A 25,888-nucleotide genomic window follows, 5' to 3' on the forward strand; every position below is an offset into this window, starting at 1 on the left:
TGATGTATCGTTTTTTTCTTTATTGTGATCATCTACAGAGATTTTTTATTAATCGGTGGATCTGAGGACGAGGGTCTCATGCGACGCGTTTGTTCGTCACACCGACGCGAAACCTGCCGAACGATAAAACAATGAACATTTGTGTGCAGCTTCACCGGAACTCCTCACTGCTGAAATAAATAACAGGAGAGATCAATCCCTGCTGATATTTACAGCCACGTTGAACTCTTTACACACGAGACTGAACCAAGCAGCAGTGCACAAACACACGCGCTCTTTCACTCACACACACACACACACACACACACACACACACAGTGTCGGACTTCATAAAATGTTTAAAAGGCAGAGATCTGCCGTCCACACGTCCACGAAACAAACTCATAGAACAGTAACGGAGTCACGAAACGTGCGACAAAAAACGTGCGGAAAGACTGAAGGATTAAAAAAGAAACAAGGCGGAATGAAAGACAGGTTTCATGACCAAGTGCTTCTACGATGATTTCCTCTGATTAAGGTGCAGAAGTGAAAGGTATACGAACTCGACGAGATACACACACTTTCATATTCAAACCGTTTGGTCCCCAAAAAAATTTACAAACTAAAAGAAGCTAGTCTTGAGTTTGATAGTGGGCGTGGCCTGCACAGTGGGCTGGGCCTGTCTGGCTGCGGCCTTGGCTTTGCTGCTCTCCTGATTGGCTCTGATGGCCGCCTCGAGGCGGGGCTTAAGCTCGGACACTGCCCCGATTACGGTTTTGAAGGCGGCGGGGTAGAGCGGCCCGATGCGCATCAGGTTCTGCAGGGCGAACTCGTGAAGGGCCTTGGAGGTGGGCGGGGCTGAGGAGAAGGTGTTCTCATCCAGCAGGTAGGAGATGAGCGTGGGCACCAGCAGAGCCAGCAACTGAACACCTAGGTTAAGAAAAAAAACAAAAAAACGAATAATCATCATATTATAAGTGATTTAAATATTTTTATTAGGAGGTTAACTGACGATAAACGATTAATTTAACGATTTTTTTCCGTTTTGAAATGGATACTGGATTTGAAAAAACATCACATTCCATGTATAATAGTACTGAAAGAATAATACTGAATTATGAGTGTGCTAAATACAAAATATGAATATATTTATTAATAAATATAAGTATATAATTGATAAATGATAAATATAATATTGCGCTCCACGCAGTTTTACAGGTAAAAACAAACAGCACGTGGCCTCAGTGATTCGCCTCTAGAGGCCGCTCTTGTAATGACAGAGGACCGGAAGCCGGAAAAACTATCGGTATGGATACAGATAGCAATAGTCCCAGCTGCAATTTGAAACTCTCTTCTGGTGTTTTCTCTTTCGTTTTTTTTCCCCCACTCTCTCAGGAACGACTTTAATAATAATAATGAGAAAATTAAATGCTCTACACAGCAAACAATGTCCTTGTCTTTCGAGGTAAAAATAAATAAATAAAAATAAATAAAAAAAAAAGGTTTATATGTCAAAATTGATTCATCAAATCACAAATAAGTCATGTGATCATAAACATCAGATTTTGGTATAAAAGTTAACAATGTGATGCATCAATTCAAAAAGTGTTCAATTTTTTATTTTTTTTTATTTTTTTTAACATTCACATCTGTAAAAAAAATATCAAATTTACATTTAGACAGTGAAATTCAAAGTTATAAATTATGTTACCACTTGAAATAGAATCTGGAAATAATACTGTGAGAACAGTGCGATTTGGTAAAGATAAATTTGTGGTTAACGTATGAGTGTCACCTCCTTATCGGTGTCCTAACAGCAGTGGTGATAAACCGATCGGCAGAACAAAGCTAAGAACCCACAAACGCGTGCTTGGTAAGAACAGTGAAATTAGCGTTTAACACCACTCTCGTTACATATATTACAATTAGCATTTGATGTGCTTTTTTTTTTATTTCATTTTTTTATTTCAAAAGTGACCAATAATTGATGACCAATATTTCCGATTGATTTCTCGTCACCACTGCTGCTACGTGAATATGACGTGTCACCTGAGAGTCATATAGAATACAGATCAACATAGCAGAGGTAGAGCTGCATCTTCCTGGAGACACAACATCTGTTTCTATTTGATCTTTTTTTGCACTACAAAGGCCTGTTTGTGCATTAGAAGTTAGAAAGCTTGATGATTTGCTGTCTGTCTGAACCATATTGAATTGCATAGAATCAGATTTTTCGATTGCATCGTATTGTATCGGATCGGATCAGGGTGAATCGTATTGCATCGAATCTTTCACTGCTTCATGTGTATCTTTAATGTATCGTATCGTTGGAGAGGATGCATATCAGAGTGGACGGGGGCGGGGTGTGAACTCACGGTTCTGCTCCTCGCCGAGCCCCACCAGGCCCTCGAGGACACGGACCCCCTCCTGCAGGGCATGCAGCTCGGCCGGGTTGGAGGGTCGCGAGCGCTCTGCTGCCTTCAACTTCTCCACCAGCGTGGGAGCCAGAGCGTGGATGTAGGGGGTGGAGAGAGCTCGCACCGAATGCTGGAACACGGACAGGAGCAGCTGGTAACCCCGAGCCTGCACCTACACATTCACACACACACACATACACACACACACACACACACACACACACATCTCAAATGCAATCCTTTTTACATGCGGAACATAGAAACTCTTTAAACACAGTGATTATTAAACTTAAAAACACGCCAGAGGTTTAAAAAAGCAGTCTAACACTATGGATTCTTTTGCACTTTATTTCCAGCTTTAAGAATTTCTCTTAAAATTTCTCTCTGAAAATCTGACAATTCTGCATCTCGAAGGAGTGAATGAATGAAGGATGGAAGGAATGAAGACATTTGATAAAGTATGCTGAAATATGTCGAACAGTTAAGTAGATCATCTCTTTAGAAAATTTAATATTAAATGTAAAAAACACACACACACACACACACACACACACACACACACACACACACACACACACACACACACACACTTCTATACATATCTGTATTACCCAAATGAGGTCTAACAAATGTAACCTATTTAAATAAATTTTTCCATTGATTTATATTTTTATCAATTTAATTTGTGCCAATTGAACTGATCAGTCAATTTAATCAATATAATAAAAGTCTATGATAAAATGCATTTAAAACTTTGAAATATATGTTTTTATATTGTAAAATATTATTTTATATATTAATTTAAACAGGCAGGCATTTAATAAAAAAAAAATTGTTTTTAAAATAGCAATTTTAACTTGTTGCACACACGTGTGTGTGTGTGTGTGTGTGTGTGTGTGTGTGTGTGTGTAGTACCAGAGGGTCAGTGGAGTTGAGGGCGTTTCGGAATTGCTCCATGCACCCCTTCTGTAAGCTGGTGACTCCGAGCAGCTCGGAGCCGGCAGAGACGAGGAAGAGAGTGATGGCTGTCAGCATGCTCACCTCGTCCACACTGGGTCTGGACTCGTCTAATGGGGGAAATGAGGGAAAGATGGAGGGATGGAGAAATAGAAGAACAGAAGGAGAGAGCGGTCATTGATATCGATGAGCATTTCTAGTATTGGACATTAGAAATGTGCGTGCGTCTCTCTCTCTCTCTCTCTCTCTCTCTCTCTCTCTCTCTCTCTCTCTCTCTCTGTGTGTGTGTGTGTGTGTGTGATTTTTGTGTGTGTCTCTGTCTGTCCTACTCTGTGTGTTTCTTAGTGTCTTCTGAAATCTCACCACACTGTGTACATGAGCACAGACTGTCTCTTCTCACTGTACATGCTGACTGAGTGAGAACTGTGTGATAGTGTGTGTGTGTGTGTGTGTGTGTGTGTGTGTGTGTGTGTGTGTGTGTGTGATGATCTCACCAGGCTGCGAGTAGTCCAGCACAGATGCCAAGCTGCTCCTCACCAGGCTGCTCCACTGCTGCTGGATGTGCTCCACACGGCCCAGCTTAGACGTGATGATGGTCTTGATGGCCTGCAGGGCGGCCGAGACCGGCGGAGACACCGTGCCGTCTGGCGTCTTCACCGCCGTCTCCTTCAGGACACCGCAGACCAGGAACAGCACCGTGGGCAGGATGGTCATGCTTCCTGTTAGCACAGAAGAGAGAGAGAGAGAGAGAGCGAGAGAGAGAGAGAGGGGCATGGAGCAACTGTATTCACACACATAAGCTAGAGAAAGTGTGTGTGTGTGTGTGAGTGTGTGTGTACCTGCAGGGGAACACAGCGAGGGCAGTTCTCCCAGGATGCCCACGGTGACGGCGAGCAGGCGTTTGCTGTGCTCGGAGAGCTGCTGGGGTTTCGCGGGAACGTGGCTCGGCGAGTCCGTGACTTTGGTGTTGATCCGTGGAAGGTGACGCACCAGGAGGAAGACGAGCAGCTCCATGGCAGCAAAAACCAAAGACTTCCCCGGCTGGAGCTCACCAGAATCTCCGCCCTCTCCCAGGAGGCGGCCCAAATCCTTCTCCCCGACTTCCTCGGTACCTGGAAGAGAACAAGTTTACGGGAATACGTGTAAAAGACGTGCGAACAGGGTGATACGTGACCAAGCGATGTCGTGATGAAACGTGGTTCAAACTCACTCTCGGAGCTCCGGAGTTGATCCAGATGTTCTCGAGCCGAGCGGATGGTCTCCTGCACCACGGCCGTGACCTGCAGCTGGACGCTCGGAGGGTCACGTGTGAGTAACAGCCTGTGCAGGACGTTTAGCAGCTCCACGGCCAGCAACTACCACACACACACACACACACACACACACACACATTTCCAACATTGTTATAAATAGACAGCACATAAATACTCATGCTGTTATGAGTGTAAATGATCGCTGACCTGATCTTCTGCGATGTGTTTCCGAGCCCGTGGACACTCGAGCAGCGTGCTGAGGGCCTGCAGACACGACATCACCCGCTCGATGGGTTCCTCAGGCCTCGGGAAGCACAGGAACTCGATAGTGACGCCTGAGAGCCACAACCAACGAGATCATGCTTTTATTATACGCTACTTATGGACGATTTACACGAATGAAAAGTTTATTACGCTAAATCTCAATCAATTATTTAAATCTTATTAGTCCACAAAATAATGCATTAATAATCTTTTCTTATCAGCGTGTTCAGTACCCAAGAGCAGATGCATTCTGTCTTTGACCAGCTCATCGTGGCTCTTCCCGGAGGCAGGAGGACCCTGAGGAAAGCCGGGAGGCCCGGCGCTGGTGGCGCTCTGGGGCTCCTCGGGACACTCGAGGGCCCCGAAGTCGGTCGTGCTGAGCCAGAGAGCGACGGCGTGCAGAATGGGGGCCCATGAGCTTCGGTAATGGAGACGCGCATTGTCGATGGTCTCGGGAGTGTAGAACGCGCCGCCTGCACACAGAATCAGAATCGGGTTTATTGGACAAGGAATTTGTTTGAGATGAGATGAGATAAAATGAGGTGAGCTCTACCTTCAGGAGGCAGCTGGCTGGCGAACTCTGCCGGCAGCGTGAGCAGAGCGTAATCTCTGAGAGCGGCGAGCCACAGGCGGCTCAGACACGGCAGCTCGGGCTGCACCAGCGTGATCAGACTGTCCGCGGGGAGCACGTCGCCTTCTTCCCCCACGTCCTCCTCGTCTTCGTCGTCCTCGCTACTGCGCACGGGGGGCGCCGGCCTCGACTCCGCCTCCTTCTTCAGCTTCATCGCCACCACGTAGACCTGAGGGAGAGAGAGGAAGTTTTATAGTCAATGATTTTATTAGCTGATAAAGTGTGTGTATGTGTGTGTGTGTGTGTGTGTGTGTGTGTGTGTGTTCGTCACCTCGGCCCAGGCCTTGAGCACAGCCAGTTTCTCCATAGTGGTGGCGCTCTCGCTGTACAGCTGGCTGGACGAGCCTTTACCCGCCTGCACTTTGTCCAGAGAAGACACCAGCAGGTTGTGAACACGGCGCAGGTCGTTCAGGTCGCTCACTACACCGCTGCCGATCCAGGCGCTGCACACCTGACACACGTGATGGAAATTATGGGATTTAGCTTGGTTTTTTTTCCCTCGTGTTTTTTTTCAGTTCCTGAAAATATTTGGTGGAGGGCCATTAGGATCAGCGAGGCCTTTCTTAAAATCAGAATCACTTACATTTTAATTTATTTTACCATTAATATATATTAAATAATTCCCAATGCTTCATTCTGTTCGTTCATGTCCGGGTGTAATTTTACGTTTAGTTTTCTATGAGCCGCCACATCGCGCGTCGCCGTGAGAACTTCGGAAATGAACGGCGCACGCTTTTGGGAGCTTCAGAGCTATTGGAGCTGTTCCCTTTAACCCGAACAGATTGCGACTCGCGGACTCCGAGGCCATCTAGCATTCGATAATGTCGAATGTTCACATTTCGTCCGCTTTGCTTTACCTGGCAGGCTTTGGCCGTGATGTCGGAGGGAGTGTCAGGAGAGAATGCGGGTCGAAGAGCTGCGCCGACCTGAACGTGAGAGAAGAGGAAAAAAAAAAGACGAGTGAATGGTGAGGCTCAAACACCTGTGCGTAATCTGCATTAACAAGCAGAGGTGCGAAAGCCTTTTACATTAATGCACTCGTTCTTATAGTTGCCATAACGACAGTTCATTTGCGGGGATTTACGACGAATATTGAACTCAATGTACATTTGATGAATGATGACATTTCCGTCTGTGTTTTAAAGAATTGCACAGACAAATTAGAACTCACGTTAGCCTGGTATTGTTCCAAGATCACATGACCGGGAAACTCGGGCTCGGGCACCGAGGCGAATTTCTTAATGATGTCCTCGAGAGCCTGCAAGCCGGCCATGCGCAGCTGGTGACTGTGATCCGTGGCAGCCATGAAGGCCATCCGGATCAGATCAGACAGGTGCAGGACCAGGAGGTCACCTGTGAGGAAAACAATCAGACGTGTAAAAATCGGTTACAAATAGTGGTGAAAGAATATATTGATACATGCGAGTATTGCGATATTCCGTTAGGCGATACTCAAAAACGCAATATCGGTATTAAAAAAAAAAACGTTTTGTTTTGAGTTCTATATCCTCACCGCTAGATAGATAGCGGTTTTCTTATCTGTGAACGTAAACAGCGTTAATATCCACCTGTTTTCTGGGGGCGCTGTAGTCAAAACGATTAGCTTCCACCAGAAATAATTGCAACAGCAGCATAAATGTGTTCGTTTACGTACGTTGTGTTTTTTGTTTTTTTTTATGGCAAAAAAAATGTACAAATGAGAAACATCCCTATACATCACCTTGCTTACAGTATCGCAACGTATCGTATCGCAAACCCTGTATCGTGATGCGTATCGTATCGGCAAATCCTTAATTAAAAACGGTCTAAATCTGAGCGTTTGGGTTACGCGGCATCGCTACGATGTCACCTTTAGGGTTTTTTGCTTTGGCGGTGCGAGCTGCAGCCAAGTCGAAGTGGGTTTTGTCGGCGTTTTCGCACAGGTGGATGATGCGGCAGAGGCAGTCGGCGGCGAACACTCGAGTCACCCAGCGCGGGGCGACAGACGGCTTCGACTTGTCGTCCTCGCCCAGCCCCGTGAACATGATGTCGTCGTCCATTTCGTCCTTCTTCTCGGAGTCTTCGTCTTTCTCCACCTCGAACGCCACCGCACCTCCCACCTCTGAAATGAGACAGGAGGAGGCAGTGATGAGTTATCATTATTACTAATTATTCATTATTACCAGTGTCGGACAGTAAGGAAGTGAATGTAATTGGTTACTGTACTTAAATAGCGTTTTTCATTCTGAAGTTTCTCCATTTGGGGAAAACTTTTACTTCACTACATTTCAAAAGTTAAATCTCAACCACATTTTGCGAAATCAGTCGTTCCTTTTTATTAGTATGTGGATAAAAAGTGGTCAAAGTTTAATTAAATGAATTAAATATCAAATACTTAGAAAATTCAATCTCAGGCTTTGTATGTTCCGATTTAAATAAATCACTTTATGGTGTAGAAATAGTAAAAGTAAATAAATACATACATAAAATAAAACCAAAGGAAGCATTAAAAAATTTAAATACATAAAATAAAAAACCAATGCAACAAATAAAAGTGTCTCAATAATAATAAATAAACCAAAAGATTAATTAAGTGGAAATTTAAAGTTTTTAGCTTTAGTGCTGTATATTGTGGGAAAGGTCTGGGATCCTGCCATGCTGTGTATTATTAGTGATGTGCGACATTGTTGCTAGGCAAGCAGAGAAAATAAATTGTCCACCTGTGCTGGCAGCAAGGACGTCTTTGCACAGTTTGAGCCAGTGTGAGAGTTTGCCCACAGCCAGAGAAGACAGCATGTGTCCCAGCGTGTCGTGGATGTCGGAGCACAGCTTCCTGTCTGTCTCGCGGTCCAGCATTCCGAACAGAACCCCCTCCAGCCCCGTCTCGCTGATGTTCAGGTCTGAAACAGTGATCATCAGTGATCAGTCTCACAGCTTTGCGACATGTAGCCGACGGAATCCCGATTTGATCTTGTGTAGATGCACTTCCTGTTCTAACAGGAAGTCAGAATGGTGACATACTGATAGCGGTGCTGTCCGTGTTGTCTCCGGCCTTCTTGGCGAGGCTCATGGCGTACTCACACACCTCCGCTGCTTCTCTCTGCACCAGCTGCCTCAAACACGCCACGGCCGCTCGCCTTAACAGCAGGTGAGAACTGCACAGGTGGACCTAATCACACACACACACACACACACACACAGTTGCAGTAACAATATACATACAAACAACAATACAAATGCACACAATCAAAATTAACCAACACACAATACAAATGTCCACATACACACATTGTAAATGAACCAACACACACACACTACAAATGCAGTCCCCATACACACATTGTAAATGAACCAACACACACACACACTTGCAATAACCACACACACACACACACACACACACTACAAATGCAGTCCCCATATACACACTGTAAATGAACCAACACACACACACACACACACCCCAAGGCACTGAGTGAGCCTTACACAGAGACAGGGCACCAGGCTGGACAGGTTGACGTGGCGCGGTGCGAACATACACTACAAATGCAGTCCCCATACACACATTGTAAATGAACCAACACACACACACACACACACACACACTACAAATGCAGTCCCCATACACACATTGTAAATGAACCAACACACACACACACTACAAATTCAGTCCCCATACACACATTGTAAATGAACCAACACACACACACACACACACACACACACACACACACACACTAAAAATGCAGTCCCCATACACACATTGTAAATGAACCAACACACACACACACTACAAATTCAGTCCCCATACACACATTGTAAATGAACCAACACACACACACACACACACACACACACTACAAATGCTGTCCCCATACACACATTGTAAATGAACCAACACACACACACACACACACACACACACACTACAAATGCAGTCCCCATACACACATTGTAAATGAACCAACACACACACACACACATACACACACACTAGAAATGCAGTCCCCATACACACATTGTAAATGAACCAACACACACACACTACAAATTCAGTCCCCATACACACATTGTAAATGAACCAACACACACACACACACACACACACACACACACACACACACACACACTACAAATGCAGTCCCCATACACACATTGTAAATGAACCAACACACACACTTGCAATACCCACACACACACACACACACACACACACACACACACACACTACAAATGCAGTCCCCATATACACACTGTAAATGAACCAACACACACACACACACACACACACACTACAAATGCAGTCCCCATACACACATTGTAAATGAACCAACACACACACACTACAAATGCAGTCCCCATACACACATTGTAAATGAACCAACACACACACTTGCAATAACCACACACACACACACACACACACACACACACACACACACACACACACACACACACACACACACACACACACACACACACACACACACACACTACAAATGCAGTCCCCATATACACACTGTAAATGAACCAACACACACACACACACACACACACACACACACACACACAGCCCAAGGCACTGAGTAAACCTTACACAGAGACAGGGCACCAGGCTGGACAGGTTGACGTGGCGCGGTGCGAACATGTGGAGCTGCTGGAGGCAGGAGATCGCGGCGGCCTGCACCAGCGAGTCCGAGTGATCCTGCATGATGGCGCAGCCGACCAGACACGAGGAGCGGATGGTCGAGATCGTCACACTGTTTCCTAGGCACAGAGTAACACAGCGACGTTGAAGTTCTGATGAAAATTTTTAGAACCTCAGAACTATTGATAGACCCTTCGGTCCCCAAAAAAATCATTCCTTCATTAATAAGTTTGTTAATCGAGTTGCAATATTTATTTGATATATATTCTTACCCTGGAGCTCAGGGCCGACGGTGGTGATGAGCGCTCCGAGACAGCGGCCCAGGCACTGGTGCACCTCGGTGTGGGAGGGGGGAACGGTGAGGAGCAAAGTCAGCACCAAGGACAGCGTTGGCTCAACGTAACCCCGGTACATTGGGCCGCTGGAATCCACAATCAGAGCCAAAGAGTGCAGAGCCCACGTCTGGAAAACCCACACAGACACACACACACTTAGTTCAGCCGTCATTCCTTGCAATACAGAACTGTCTAAAATGAAGAAAAGTTGCTGCTGAAGCCTTCAATATCTCCGGAAGAGAATCAAGCCCAAAAAAACCCTACGGTGGAGAACGAACCATTTGGAACATCAAAATAATCCTCATACGTGTTGATAAAAATTGTAATTGAACTTATTAGTGCTTCAAAAAACATTCCCAGCTGTTCCAAAAGGATCAATCAGGAAATGTCAACATTTTTTATTTTGGTTTGGAGCTGAGATTTCTCACCTGGACCTCATGAGAAGTGGCATCCTGTGCAAGGGCGAGCAAGATGCTGACGCTGGTCTTCAGGTGCTGACCGGAACCGATGCCACCAACATAACGGTGAAGGCAACCCAGAGCCAGAGAGTGACCTGTTCTGGAGACCACGTCTCGAGCAGACTTCAGCCTAAAAAAATAATAAATAAATACAATTATCAATAGATAAATGAATGAAAAAAATGCATCATACACATGTGCTGTGGGGAAGTAGAAGTTTAACAGTAATGGTTCTGGGTTTCTGATCGAAAGGTCAGGGGTTCAAGTCCCCGTATCGCCAAGCTGTCACTCTTGGGGCCTTCAGCAAGGCCCCTAAAGCTCTGTGTTTCAAGGGGGCTAGATCATGGCTGTCACTGTGCTCTGACTTCAGCTTCCTAACATATCTATAACTTACATCATCTACTCAATATACACTATATATGCTAAACCTTTATGGACACCTGAAGATAAGATTCTTCTTTGTGAACATCTCCTTCCACATCGAGTTCTTCTGAGATGATGTTCCACTAGATTTTGTGGAGGTTGGTGTGAGATGGATTCAGCCACAAGGGTGTTAGTAAAGTCAGGTCTTGATGTAGCTGAGGAGGCATGGGTTGCAGTCAGTGTTCACACTCATCCAATAAGGTTGGAGCTCCACAGCAGATCTTCCATTCCATCCCATGTAAAGGATATCTTAATGGAGCTGGTTTTGTGCACTTTGTGCCATGCTGGAACAGGTTGGAGTCTCCTAGTTTAAATAAATAAAAATAATTCCATCTCCAATGTTGGAGGGTATCTCCAACATAAAGGTTTGAAGAGGGAACCACATACAGCTGAAAAAGGCAGGTGTACCAGTACTTTTGTCTATATATATATATATATATTTATAATCATGCAAAAATGATTTAATTAATATGATGTTATAATTCTAATCAAAGTCTATAATTAATATATATATATATATATATATATATATATATATATATATATATATATATATATATATTCTGCATTACTTGTCGAAGCTGTGCTGAGCCATGCTGGCGATGAACGTGGCCTCTCCGACGACCTGCGCCATGCGGCCCAGAGCTTCACCCGCAGCACAGCGCAGGATGGGGTTCGGGTTATCCAGAGCTCCCATCACCAGGGCCAGGGCTGACTTCCGCACCTCCTCAGGGCCCAGAGTGCTCTTATTCTCAGCCAGACCCTGAATACACGCAAATAAAATTCTCAGAAACGTAGACAAGCTAATTGAATCATTTAAATCAGGTCAACCTGTGAGACTTAATTACACACTTGACAAAACTTGACTCAAATGTTGCACGATGTGACTCCCTTTCTCGACTCTCAACTCAAATCTCTACCTCAAATCAACTCTAATATGAAATATGACTTGCTTTCTCGACTGTCAACTCAAATCTCTAATCCAAATCAACTCTAATATGATTTGACTTGCTTTCTCAACTGTCATCTTAAATCTCTACCTCAAATAGTCTCTCTAATATAACATGATCCACGTCATTTTCTCAACTCAAATCTCTACCTCAAATAATCTCTCTAATATGACATGACTCGCTTACTCGACTCAGCTCAAATCTCTAATTTGATGTGACTTAGTTTCTCAGCCATCACCTGGAATCTACACCTCAAATAATTTCTCTACCATGTTCCAACCCCCTTCCTCAACTCTCAACTCAAATCACTGACTCGACAATAACTTGACAGGAATCTCCAGCTCCACACTTTCGCTTGTCTCTTTAACTCAAAACCTGATGTTCTCTAAACCCTCCTTCTTTGTGATTTACCTTTAGGGCACTGAGCACAGCGGTGAAGATGTTGAGCTGCACAGCCTGCTGTCGCACTCCTTTAGCCTGTTTAATGCACTCGGCAAAGTGATCCAGCATCTGGAGCCTAAAAATAGTCAAATAGTTTCATTTGAACACACACACTAAAATGTCCAGACTCTTAGTATCCGGACAGTGGACGATTAGGCAGAGTGCTAACATCTTCTCTCCTCATCTCCATCTTACACATGTTCTCGGGAGTTTTTCCTTGCCACAGTCGCTGACTGCTCGGTCATCAGGGACAAACTTACACTTTTAAAGAACATCTTATTCATTTTTATCACCACATTATCTGTGTAAAGCTGCTTTGAGACGATGTTAAAAGCGCAATACAAATAGAAATTAATTGAATTGAACATCTCCTATGACCTGTGGAGTCAAAAGATCTTTAAACAATTGAGCCAACTTTAGTCACATAGTGGACACTGTTCTGCAAAACCAATGACTCAAAACCCCTCTGGCCACCACTCTGGTCAACCCTTTGGCCATTTCTCTGGTCACCCCACTGGCTATCCATCTAGCCACTGCTGTGGTCACCCCTCTGGCAAACCCTCTTCATTCCCACCACAAATTGATGCTGTACTGGTCACAAAAGAAGGTCCTACATGATGCCAATAAAGGAATGTTGTCTAAAACCAGGGGTTTCAATTTCACTGTCCACCATCAAAAAACTTTACTTGGTGCATTTGACTGAAGACAGAAAACCAAAAAAGTGAATTTTTACCTGTGCTTGAAGGAAACATGAGGGAACACGACCCCAAAAAGAGCGACTGAGGCATCGATGACGGACACCCCGAGCGGCAGTGGTCCGGGGACGGCCTCCGCCACAGGAACTCGCAAATAGATGGAGGAGGGGTCGTGCTCTAGGGCGCCACTGCCTGAGGCACTGTTTGGCTGCAACTGATAAAATAATAAATAAACAAAAAGAAAACACCTACACGTTCTTACACAGCTCAGAACACGTCTACAGCAAGTAGACCAGAATTTCAGAATTTCCTTACTCACCTGGTCTTCAATGGACTTGTGATCTGTCTCCTGCAGCCAGGAACCCATGAGGACGCTGTCGTCATAGTGACAGAGGGAACGCAGCAGGGACGTTGTTGTATTGGACGAATTATCTGTCAGGGTGAACTCGGCTACCAGTTCCCTCAGGAGAGCACTGAAACTGCCTGATCATCATCATCATAAACAACAACAAGGCAGTGAGTACAGGAAGGGTAAAAGATACCCACAGAAAGAAGAACAGAGTTTGTTCTCAGCAGGACTTGCCTTCATATGTTTTGGGGGGAAGGAGGGCCAAAATGTCGTATAGACGGAGGCGTACCATTGCTGCGCTGGCCTTCAGGTGAGCACCATGAACCTTTATAACTGCAGGAACGCTGAAGACAGAGACTTTTAATCACTACAACTGCACCCCTAATATTTACTATAACTACCCACCTGATCCCTTAATGACTACTACTTCCCCCTAAACCCAATAACCACTAAAACTGCCCCCTGCCCCCTTCAACCCCACAACTACCCCTGAAACCATAATCACTACAACTAACCACTGAACAATTAACCACTATAAATGCCTCTGTGAACCCCTAATCTCTACAACTGCCGACCGGAACCATTAATGAGTACTACTTACCCCTGAACCCAACCATCACTACAACTACGCTCTGAACCCTTAATCTTTACAACTGCCCAATTAAACTCATTCAGTACAACTACCGACCTAAACGGTTAGTCACTTCAACTACCCCTGAACTCAAATATCACTGCAACTACCCCTGAACTCAAATATCACTACAACCACCCCAAACCCTCCATCACTACAACCACCACCCCAAACCCTCCATCACTACAACCACCACCCCAAACCCTCCATCACTACAACCACCACCCCAAACCCTCCATCACTACAACCACCACCCCAAACCCTCCATCACTACAACCACCACCCCAAACCCTCCATCACTACAACCACCACCCCAAACCCTCCATCACTACAACAACCACCCCAAACCCTCCATCACTACAACAACCACCCCAAACCCTCCATCACTACAACAACCACCCCAAACCCTCCATCACTACAACCACCACCCCAAACCCTCCATCACTACAACCACCACCCCAAACCCTCCATCACTACAACCACCACCCCAAACCCTCCATCACTACAACAACCACCCCAAACCCTCCATCACTACAACAACCACCCCAAACCCTCCATCACTACAACAACCACCCCAAACCCTCCATCACTACAACAACCACCCCAAACCCTCCATCACTACAACAACCACCCCAAACCCTCCATCACTACTACAACCACCCCAAACCCTCCATCACTACAACCACCCCAAACCCTCCATCACTACAACTACCCCCTAAAACAGTACAATTACCCCCAAACTCAAACCTTAAACCCAAACCCACACCATAACCACTATAACTACCACCTGGCTTTCTACTGAATACTTTTAACTCTTATTTTCATTTCTAGAATCAGATAATAGAGATATATAATCGTTCATGTTAGACTAATGTTAGCTTTCATGATAAAACACATACTGAGCCATCATGGTCATGGCGCATTCAATAGGAGTCATGAGCCGCCGGATCACGTCCTCGGTGAGAAGCTCAGGACAGTGAGCCACAAAACTCCGCATGGCTGACAAGAGAAGGGGAGAAGATCACGTCATTTTAACCGTTTAAATCTACGTGTAACGTCCTGGCTCTTGCGCAAGACAAGTTAGTTATGTTATAGCAGCTGCTGCTGCTCCCTCATAAAGAAAAGGGTCACGTTCACTACTGTACCACAGAAGCTCGGTCCAATGATGTCTTCCACAGGACCGGAACTTGATAAGCATGCTCATAACATTTCAGGATTTTTAATGAGGATTACCACACAGTGCTCCAGCTCGACCCTCCAGCGTGACCTGCCAGGTGAACGAGTCTCCTCTGGCCTTCTCAGCTTCCAGCTCCTTCTGAGAGCGAGGAAATACGTTCCTCCACAGCAGCAGCATTTTGGGCAGGTGGTAGCGTACAAGAGACGAGCCTGAGAGCGAATAAATGTAGTGTATATCAGTTTAATTATCCATCTATCTAATTCCCTACCCTCAGTGTGAACAAAATACTGATCAGAAAACTCGCTTGATCACTAATCCTTTCCTTTAACCTCTCCTGATCACTAAACCACTCCTGATTCTAAATATTAAAAACAATAATCAGAAGTATATGCAGTAAGACTGAGCGATCAGGTGAGGTTGAGTGTGCAGTGAGACTGAGCGATCAGGTGATGAGTGTGCAGTGATGTTGAGTGTGCAGTGAGACTGAGCGATCAGGTGATGTTGAGTGTGCAGTGAGGTTGAGTGTGCAGTGAGACTGAGCGATCAGGTGATGTTGAGTGTGCAGTGAGGTTGAGTGTGTAGTGAGACTAAGCGATCAGGTGATGTTGAGTGTGCAGTGAGGTTGAGCGATCAGGTGATGTTGTGTGTGCAGTGAGGTTGAGTGTGCAGTGAGACTGAGCGATCAGGTAATGTTGAGTGTGCAGTGAAGTTGAGTGTGCAGTGAGACTGAGCGATCAGGTGATGTGTGTGCAGTGAGGTTGAGTGTGCAGTGAGACTGAGCGATCAGGTGATGTTGAGTGTGCAGTGAGGTTGAGTGTGCAGTGAGACTGAGCGATCAGGTGATGAGTGTGCAGTGAGGTTGAGCGATCAGGTGATGTTGAGTGTGCAGTGAGGTTGAGTGTGCAGTGAGACTGAGCGATCAGGTGATGTTGAGTGTGCAGTGAGGTTGAGTGTGCAGTGAGACTGAGCGATCAGGTGATGAGTGTGCAGTGAGGTTGAGCGATCAGGTGATGTTGAGTGTGCAGTGAGGTTGAGTGTGCAGTGAGACTGAGCGATCAGGTGATGTTGAGTGTGCAGTAAGACTGAGCGATCAGGTGATGTTTTATGATCATTGAAGGTTTACCTAAAGTCATGAGCGCTCCCAGGAGCAGCCAGCCGGCTTGAGTACGGTGCAGAGAGAGACGACTGTTCTGGGCTGCAGAGCGCAGCAGATCCTCCGCTATACTCACCACCATCTAAAATAATATTCACAACCAACCATAGAGCAATGCTTTAGGTATAAAATCAAGGAATAAACAAATAAAGACATTAACTAACACACAGACACACAGACACACACACACACACAGACACACACACACACACACACCTTGCCCTTGGAATGAGGAAGCCCCAGAGGACACTGGTGCACGGCGCCCAGCAGGGCAGCCATGGCGAAGCTGTACCCGCTCACAGCTTCAGGTGAGCTCTTCAGGGCGTTGATGCGCTCAGCACAGCGGTCCAGCAGCAGAGTCAGCTGATTTGGCAGCGCCACGGCAACGCAACGCAGGCACCAGGCCGCGGCCAGACGAGCCGCCATGCTGGGGTGAAGAAGCACTGACATAACTGTTTCCAACAAACCTGCGGTGAGAAAATCAGGTGATTTAGGCCAGGATGAACTTTTTATCCATTTGTTTTTGCAAGTTAATTCTTGTTTGATTATTTTATTGGATCAACCACATTTTTTTTTTTTTTTTTGCCAACTGATATCATTTCACCATAACCATGAGGTATCAGTGACCAGTGAATCTGCCCGATTCATCCCGACACCCAACCTCTGGATGGAGTTCTCCACTCTGTACAGTTATGGATAGTTCCACCTCAACAGCCTAAGGATCCAACTCAGCAACTCAAGAACTTTGAGACTGGATTTGGACTGTAATTAATATCAACAGTCTACTACAATGGTTCAGGACCACAGTTTGCATGAACAGTTCCGAACTTATGCACCAGTCACTGAACATCTCAACAATGATGGAACTGTAATAAATGTCTTACCAATAGAAGGTTCCTGGATGAGGGGTGCCGCTGTGGCACTGAGACTCTGCACCAGGCTGCCCAGCTCTTTAAGGGCACACACCATCACATGCTGACTGGCGGAGACGTCGGCCGCGGTGCCCTTGTTCTCCGCGCTGCTGTCGCTCACCACCGCCTCTGTGACCCCAAACACAGGTTGTTTTGAGTTTCCTCTATTCAACATCGCAGGACTGGAATAAATCTCTATACAAATGGTACAATCAGGTTTGGAATACGAATCAGGGGAACGTTCTCATTTCTCTCCAGTCCAGATTAGATTATTCGGCCGTTCACTGCCTTTGTTTCCTCATGAAGCTAAAGAGATTTAATGCGTTCGCAGGCATTCAGTATCTTCCCATATTCATTCCCATAAAACACGTGTCAGTATGTCATTGCGACTGGTTAAACATAAGTGGTATCAAAAGGTTTTCGAGACTTGATTTGTAATACTCCAACGGATGGCGTCACAAGGCCGCATGCACAGTCACAGGGAGCACCGGCCTTCATAAGTCAGTGTGCAAAAAGACATCGTCCTGTGCCCATCGGGAGCGGTGCAACTGGTGCTGTTCTGACTTAGCACGTCTGCGATTTCATTGCGTGCGGCAAGTCGGAACAAAGCGCAAACGTGAAACTCTGCGTGAACCTCAGGAAGACTCCTGCTCGCCAGATTGGACACCGCTGCGGAGATCCAGCACGAATCGCAGAAGGCGCTTAACACGAATGATACATCTAACCAGTGCAAACCTCGCCCTCAAGTCATACACGCTTAATGGGATTGCATAACGTTTACAGCGTTCAGCTGTTGCCCTGATCCAGAACGACGTACAGCTTCAAGAAGCAAAAACCAAAAACGCATGCTTATGCTAGTTCACTAGATCAGGGACGATGACTGAAAATCCGTGGATTTACGTTTAGCTCTCGTCTATTTTGATTACAAATAGTACACAGTGTATGAACAAAAGTCTTGGGACACCGTTTATGCGAACTTGGAGACCCAAACCTGTTCCGGCATGTAGACACAAAACCAGCTTCGTGAAGATGTTCATGGATTGGAGTGGAAGATCTTCTGCTATAGAGCTCCGACCATATTGGATGAATGTGAACTGACAACCTTGTGGCTGAAAGAGCACGAATATCCACAGAATCTGGTGGAACATCCCCCAAGAAGAGTGGAGGCTGTTATAACAGTAAATAGGTACTCAACGAGGAACGGGATGTTAAAAAAGATGCACATACCGATCTGATGATCAGGTGTCCACAAACTTTTTACTGTGCCTTACAAACGGGTTGTGCATCAAGGGGCTGAAATATTTGAAATATCCAGCGAAAGATTTCCATGCACACAATCATTACTAAAATATTGCGACGGTTCTTCGTTACATGTTACGAACAGGTTCGTAGCTCATTACATGCAGTATAGCATTATATACACGAGACATATTTTTTAATCCTGGACACGTTTATCAATAATTTTCCTTTATTCTGTGTATTTTTGGCGAAGGCAGTGAAGGGTAGAATAATGCAGGGGGGAAAAAAAGGTTTGATCTTTCAGCTCAAAGCAATCACAGAGTAAGAGTCCAATAGAAGAGCACACAAAAACGTGTTCGAAGAGCGAACGGGAAATTTAACATCAGCAGTGGAGGGAGGTCACGTGTGGCTTAGGATTCGTGTGAAACCTGGCTCTATGTCATGCTGTCACATGCAAATGCTAGTTTTCAAAGAAAGACTAGAAATATATTGTATTTTATATATATATATATATATACACACAATATATATACATATATACATATACACACACACACACACACCGAATCAGACTAGCAGAAAGCTATGTATTCATAATTTAACACTTACATCTCTATATCTTTATATTTGTATTTTTTTTTTTATCAAGATAAATTGCTATGTTCCATTTATTAGTATATAAAATATAATTGCCAATAATTCTTTTTTCCATTTAGTCTTTGTTGGAGCATGTTTACACACCCGTGTACACTGTATATTATTCTGGAGATCAGTAATTTCAGTTTTAATTGAATAGAATTGGTCTGTTTATTTGTTCAATTCAACATTTACTAATACATTTTAAAACTAATTTTCAGTCACCGTTAATTGATCATGATCTATAATTCCATTATGATGCTTGAAGGACTTGGAGGACGACCTGCCTGAGCCTGCGGAACGCCAGAATCTTTCTGTGATGAATCACTGTGGCATTCGTAAAGAGGAATGTATTAAATTTTCACCACCAGTGTATCTCCTGGGATTGTGTGCTACAGCGACAGCGCAACATGAGCCATATAAATAGATCGGAAAACATCCAAACCACCTCAATCAGGATAAAAAAAAAAAAGAAAAAGATAGAGAGAAAGATAGAGACACACGCACACCAAAAAAAAAACCTATAGTACTTACTCTGCAGTGCTCTGAACCTGGATATTTCCCCCCCATTTTGCTCCTTACCCACTGCCCTCATCTGCTTGCTGATGGCCTGGCAGATGTCCTTGGCGGCGGCGATCTGAGCCTTTTCGCCCAGCAGGGCGCCGAGTGTGGCGCGCAGGGCGAACGAGACGCAGCGGCGCGAGTACACCGCCTCCACGTGGCTCTGTGTGGCACGAGGGTGAGCGACCAGCTCCAACAGGTGGCTCAGGAAGGTGGCGAAGTTACGCTCCAACCACTGACCGCCCAGCACCGTCACAAACACCACGTACGCCTGCAAAACACACACACACACACACACACACACACACACAGGAAATAATTTAGTAATTTCACTCTGTTTAAGCTCATTGGATCAGCATCAAACCAGATATCTTTCTATTCCCAAGCGCGTCAATGAAGAGGTCATCCGATTTTGCCCATTAATCAGCAACGATAATTGATTGCCGGAACTATCGGTTATCGGCAAAAATCCATAACGATAGTTTTTCCGGGTTGCTTTCAGCCGTCATTATAAATGAGGAAAGCAGCCTTTAGAGGCGAATCACTGACGCTGCAGGCTGCAGCACTATAAAGCACTATATTATATTTATTATATTCAAATTTTTTATTATATTTATTAAATTATTTATATTTTTTAAAATTGATAATGCTTTCATTATTCAATTCAAAGCGTATTCATTTTAAAAACGTTTAATCGGTTGGATATAAGGTTATCGGCAGTATCGGTACGATCCAACATAGCCATCATCGCTAACGAAAAAAAAAAAAAAACCCCGCTTGACCTGGCTTAAAGCCATAACACAGCGTTTTTCAAAAGACCTGTGTAGCGTTTCCCGTCTCACCTCGGTGACTCCTACGCGCACCTCCCTGCTGACGGACGCGCCTCCCTTCAGCATCTCTCCGCCGCTCTTCAGGAAACCGGATCCCCCCCGCAGGAAGCCCGTGGACATCAGCTCCAGGACCTCGTCCAAGGTAGCGCGCTTCACGTTCTGTCTCATAACTAATACACACACAAGCGAAAGAACATATAGAAAAAAAAAGTGTAAAAGCAGAGGAGATGATGGAGAAAACGATGGTGGAGATGGTGATGATGACCTGCAGCTTGTTTGGGCATGAGTGCCGTGGCCATGACGGTTCCTAGCAGTTTGGACACTGCTACGCGCACTCCGTACGTGGAACCCTCCAGAGCTTTAAAACACAAGGTGGCAACGTTCTCCAGCTCCGCCGTCCACATGAACACGGCCTCGTTCTGCAGCTCCAACAAACACTACAGAGAGAGAGAAAGAAAGAAAGAAAGAAAGAAAAACAAACAAACAAAGAAAAAAAGAAAGTCCATCATGCCAAGTATTGAGTAAAAACCTATTGCAAGACAAATCCACTGCATTGATCTAAAATCAATCCATCCACCAAACAATTCACCGATCATTTACACCACCTTAAAATCTTTGATCCATCCATTAATCCTCTTTCTATCCATCCTTTACATTTAGGGCTTTTGAAAGATTTACAACTGAGCAGTCTAGGATTAAGGGCCATGCTCAGGGGCCCAGCAGTGGCAGTTTGGCCATGCTGGGATTTGAACTTAGTACCCGATCAGTCCAACAGCTAAACCACTTCCCTGGTGGATCCTCCTATCAGTCATCCATCTGTTGATCTATCACTAATCCACCATCACTGACATTCAGAAATGCATCCAAATGACTGAATCTTGTCGTTTTTCCCCTTTAAGTAACAGACAAGAGTTGAAGAAGCGATAACGGCGTGACGGCCGGAGAGTCCCGACCTTCGCCACGGCGCAGCGCACGGCCATCGACCTGTCCGTCAGGAGAGAGCGGGCGTTTTTATAGATGTCTCTGTGGCAGGAAGCGGCTGCAGCTCCGAGACCACTCAGCACCTTCTGCAGACTCAGGAGGATCTCGCCTCGACCCTGCGACTGCAACACACACACACACACACACACACACACACAGATCACACACACATAGAGCTGGGCCGATAATGGATTTTACCGATACCGTTCACTACGTTGGATCATAGTTGCTGATAATCGATTAATCAACAGAGAAACAAACATTCCAAATTTTTTTTGGAATGGATAAAAAAAAATAATAATAATTTATAAAAAAAAAAAAAAAAAACTAAATCTTTAACAATAATTAAAGTGAACAAATTTAGAAGTATTGTTTATTTGTTGTATTCAACATTTACTAATACGTTTTAAACAAAGTTTTAAAGCGTTCATATTATCGAACATGAACAAGGTCTCGCGTGTCGAAACAAACAGCGCGTGGTGTCATTGATTCGCCTCTAGAGGTCGGTCTTGTACCATTTACCACAAGCTGGAAAAAAACTATCGAGGTGGATTTTGATAGTTTCAGAGGGAAGTTCCAGCAACAATCGACAAAGCCGATAAAATCCGTTAAGAAGCCCCGAGCCGGTGTTTTTTTTTTTTTACCGAGCTGTGTGGTTTTACCTCTGCGTTCTTTAGAGCTTTCAGGAGGTTGATGATGGTTTCGGGGAAAGAGCTGCCCAGCATTCGGCCCATCCTCTCGTAAAACGCTCCGACACATGCCACCGCGGCCCTGAGCGCAACACAACAAACACACAGACGAAAAGAAATGCGTTTATTCAGAGTGGAAACAAAAATTAGTTTTTTTCGTTGAAATGGACAAATAATAAAAATGCTCCTCACAGACTATCGAACGTCTCCATAATCCCTCTGTCCTCTACGTCTGCCTCTTTCTACCTGCCAGGTTCCTCTAATAAACTCGTTTCTAATCCTGACCTGCTCCCTGCATTCAATGTTCTCACTCAGATACGTTCTAGTATCAAAGTTAACGCTTTAGCAGCATGAGGAGAAACCGTAAGGGGGGAACTCACAGTTTGGTGGGGAGGTAGGCCGGAGTGTCATCTTTGTTCTTGATGATATCATTGCACTTGTCCAGGGTCTGGAAGACGGTGAAGGTGTCGCCGATGCTGTACAGCGTGGCCAGGTTCTTGGCGAGCAGCTTCCGCGTCGGAGGTCCAGGGTTGCTGCTGATCAGCCCGGTGAGCTGCTCCACCAGCTTTTTCTGCTTTTCCTTCACATCGACCTGCAAGAACAACAACAGCCGATTGGTTCGCTTCAAATGTCTTTAAATATTCTAAACTTTGAGACCGGATTTGGACTGGAATTAATATCAACGGCCTGCTACATTGGTTCAGGACCACAGTTTTAATGGACAGCGCCCGAACACCTCGACCATGATGGAACTGTAATGAACGGACATCTGCTGTTGAGGCTGAGGACGGATTCTCTTTTGAGTCTGGTTCCTCTCAAGGATCTTCAAGATCGGAAACTTTCCATCGAAATTAACGGGAACAGACTTTACAAAATTGTAGGTAACGGGGAAACTTGTAGTGGGGAAAAAAATCTATAATTTCGAGTTAAAACAAACTTATAAACTATATATTTTTCCCAAATTTCTAATAAATTCCCAACAAGTTGCCAATTTAAAATATTTCCAAAATTCCCCAGATGAAGTTCCAATTGAAAGTTTCCAGAAATTCTAAGGAAATTTTCCGCCCCTTTGCATCGCTGTGTATATCGTGGTACCTTGTTGGCAGCGATGAGGACCTTGTTGAGGAAACGAAGCCACTCAAATATGAAGACTGGCCTCTTGGCCTCGGTGATTTGGGCCAAAGCGTCTTCATTAAGCAGCAGACTGTGTGCCAGCTCCATTGGCGAGCACTGAAAGGGTCAATCAGGGTTTTCTTCAGTCCACAGAGCTCCTGATCAGTGCACAATATAAAACAAGAAATACAAATAAATGTTCAGAAAACATCTCAGTGTCGGGTCAGTGGTGTCCTGCCTGAATCAATGGTCTTTATAGTGTTTTTGTTTTATTACACTATAAATTGAGCATCACAGTTCGCAGGAAGTCTAACGATAGCGCTGAGAAGAAGGTTGTAAAAATAATAACCGTCTAAATTAAGAAAGAAATTGTAGAAAAGATCTAACGAGGTCTGCAATATGGCATGTCTGGTTCAACAGGCAGTGCAATCATAAAGAACAAAAAGTTTTTTATTTCTTTATGTATACAATTTATTACTTATTATGTTGATACTTTGGTCCACTGTAAAACTAAAAAGCATCAATATTACAGAGAAACGCAGTTTCACAGACAGGAATCTTAATGAAAGTCATTAATAAAGCATGAAACACAATGAACACAATTCAACGCGTCTCTTTTCACTGGAGCCACAACTGCATATATAAAAATATACATAATAAAACCCCTGATGTATCAATACATACCGCTGCATAAACACGGGCGCGTCCCAAATACAGCCCGCGAGTAGTGCGCTAGGTCGCGTGCGCGAGCTGCAGTTCCTCCGACGGAACGTAGTGCAGTTGTAAAGTGTGGACACGCCTGTTTAGGACACGGCCCAGGGTTTAGCTACAGAACTGTATCAAAGCCGATATTAGCCGGAGGTTTTTCACTCACAAGAAAAAAATTAATTTTAATTAAAATAAATCACATTTTTGACTCGATATAGCACTAAATCCTATATATATCTAAGACTAGCCTAGCTGCCAGGTAATCCATGGACTGATAGAAAGACCTAGCTGAGCGGCTAAGAGGCTAATTTCTGTAGAACCTTCAATTAAAATCCAACCTAAAAATCCCGAATTTCGTAATAAATGTCCCGCGTTTTCTATTAAGACGATTTAAGTAATAATTGTCGAATATTTTCACCATGTTATAATTTAATAAAGAGAAAATAAAAGAGTTGACAGCAGACCTGAAGTCGCTCTTACCTGATGTTGTTCTGCTAGCCGGGTGTCGCTAAGCTAACTAGTGCCTGCCCTCAGGAAGCAGCTAGAACTTCAAAATACAGGCATGATGATAATAATAATAATAATAATAATAATAATAATAATAATAATAATAATAATAATAATAATAATAATAATAATAATAATAAAATTACTATAATAATAAAAATAATATTAATATTAATAATAATAATAATAATAAAAATAATAACTATAATGTTGATGATAATAATAATAATAATAATAATAATAATAATAATTACATAATAATAATTATTATTATTATTGGTTCTAACATATGTAAACTATTTTATACAATTTTTCAATTTTTTCAATTATAATTTGTGCCAATTTAATCAATATTATAAAAAGTGTATTGCATTAATTTTATTAATTATATTTCATTTTTTTTATATATATTTTGTTTTTATAAAATGATATTTTATATATTATTTAACCAAGCAGGTATTTTATCTAAAATTGTTATAGAAATGTAAACTGTTCAAATGTTGATTATAACAAATGTTAATAATAATAATAATAATAATAATAATAATAATAATAATAATAATAATAATAATAATAATAAAAACTGTGTTAATAAAAAAACAACAAGCAATTTTTTGTTTCGCATTTCTTCCCCCTAAATGTACCAAACCATGTCATAAAAACTTTAAGAATTTTGTGTACTGTTACATTTCTAATATATATATATATATAGTATACACACACACACACACACATTATATTATATATTTTACAGTACAATACATCGTCTGCTCAGTACTACACATTGGAGTGTTTTCGAGCACGAGCAGCCTTTTAAGGTCATGCCACAGCATCTCAATATGATTCAGGTCAGGACTTTGACTGGGCCACTCCAAAGTCTTCATTTTGTTTTTCTTTCAAAACTGCATGTTGTGTTCACTTGTGTTATCTTTTACTAATATTTAAATTAGTTTGATGATCTGAAACATTAAAG

At 43.8% G+C, this 25,888-nt stretch overlaps 1 protein-coding gene across 7 annotated transcripts; it reads right to left on the reverse strand.

The window, feature by feature from the left end:
• Window positions 1-24,980, reverse strand: heatr5b (HEAT repeat containing 5B). Of its 7 annotated transcripts, none has more exons than XM_083532272.1 (37): window positions 24,889-24,980; window positions 24,385-24,534; window positions 23,683-23,858; window positions 22,968-23,179; window positions 22,561-22,669; window positions 21,871-22,020; window positions 21,183-21,354; window positions 20,930-21,087; window positions 20,109-20,358; window positions 17,625-17,780; window positions 16,957-17,207; window positions 16,711-16,822; window positions 15,644-15,796; window positions 15,310-15,409; window positions 14,010-14,123; window positions 13,750-13,909; window positions 13,469-13,644; window positions 12,706-12,811; window positions 11,917-12,107; window positions 10,892-11,051; window positions 10,401-10,590; window positions 10,078-10,247; window positions 8,502-8,649; window positions 8,201-8,380; window positions 7,351-7,602; window positions 6,673-6,854; window positions 6,359-6,427; window positions 5,773-5,952; window positions 5,424-5,670; window positions 5,104-5,343; window positions 4,814-4,941; window positions 4,564-4,708; window positions 4,193-4,465; window positions 3,848-4,072; window positions 3,312-3,463; window positions 2,355-2,568; window positions 1-909 (listed from the first exon to the last, which is right to left on the reverse strand). In XM_083532272.1, exons 3-37 carry the CDS (start codon window positions 23,806-23,808, stop codon window positions 602-604), a joined length of 6,159 nt encoding a protein of 2,052 aa, XP_083388398.1. In that variant the 5' UTR covers window positions 23,809-23,858; window positions 24,385-24,534; window positions 24,889-24,980; the 3' UTR covers window positions 1-601. The 7 variants fall into 7 exon arrangements, with proteins under 7 accessions (XP_083388398.1, XP_083388394.1, XP_083388395.1 ...); XM_083532268.1 differs by having other exon boundaries at window positions 20,061-20,358; XM_083532269.1 differs by having other exon boundaries at window positions 20,061-20,358; window positions 24,873-24,889.
• Between the last annotated feature and the right edge of the window lie 908 nt (window positions 24,981-25,888).

Source organism: Silurus aristotelis (assembly GCF_946808225.1).
Source record: "Silurus aristotelis genome assembly, chromosome: 27".
Taxonomy (NCBI): domain Eukaryota; kingdom Metazoa; phylum Chordata; class Actinopteri; order Siluriformes; family Siluridae; genus Silurus; species Silurus aristotelis.

Bases quoted from the DNA above. Each gene is read 5' to 3' on its own strand.
- heatr5b (XM_083532267.1), bottom strand. From the start codon at position 23,808: ATGGAGCTGGCACACAGTCTGCTGCTTAATGAAGACGCTTTGGCCCAA. The intron at 15,797-16,710 runs GTAAACCTTCAA...ATTCGCTCTCAG, and splicing joins GGGAGCGCTCATGACTTTAG to GCTCGTCTCTTGTACGCTAC. The intron at 3,464-3,847 runs GTGAGATCATCA...TTCCCCCATTAG, and splicing joins GCTGGACTACTCGCAGCCTG to ACGAGTCCAGACCCAGTGTG.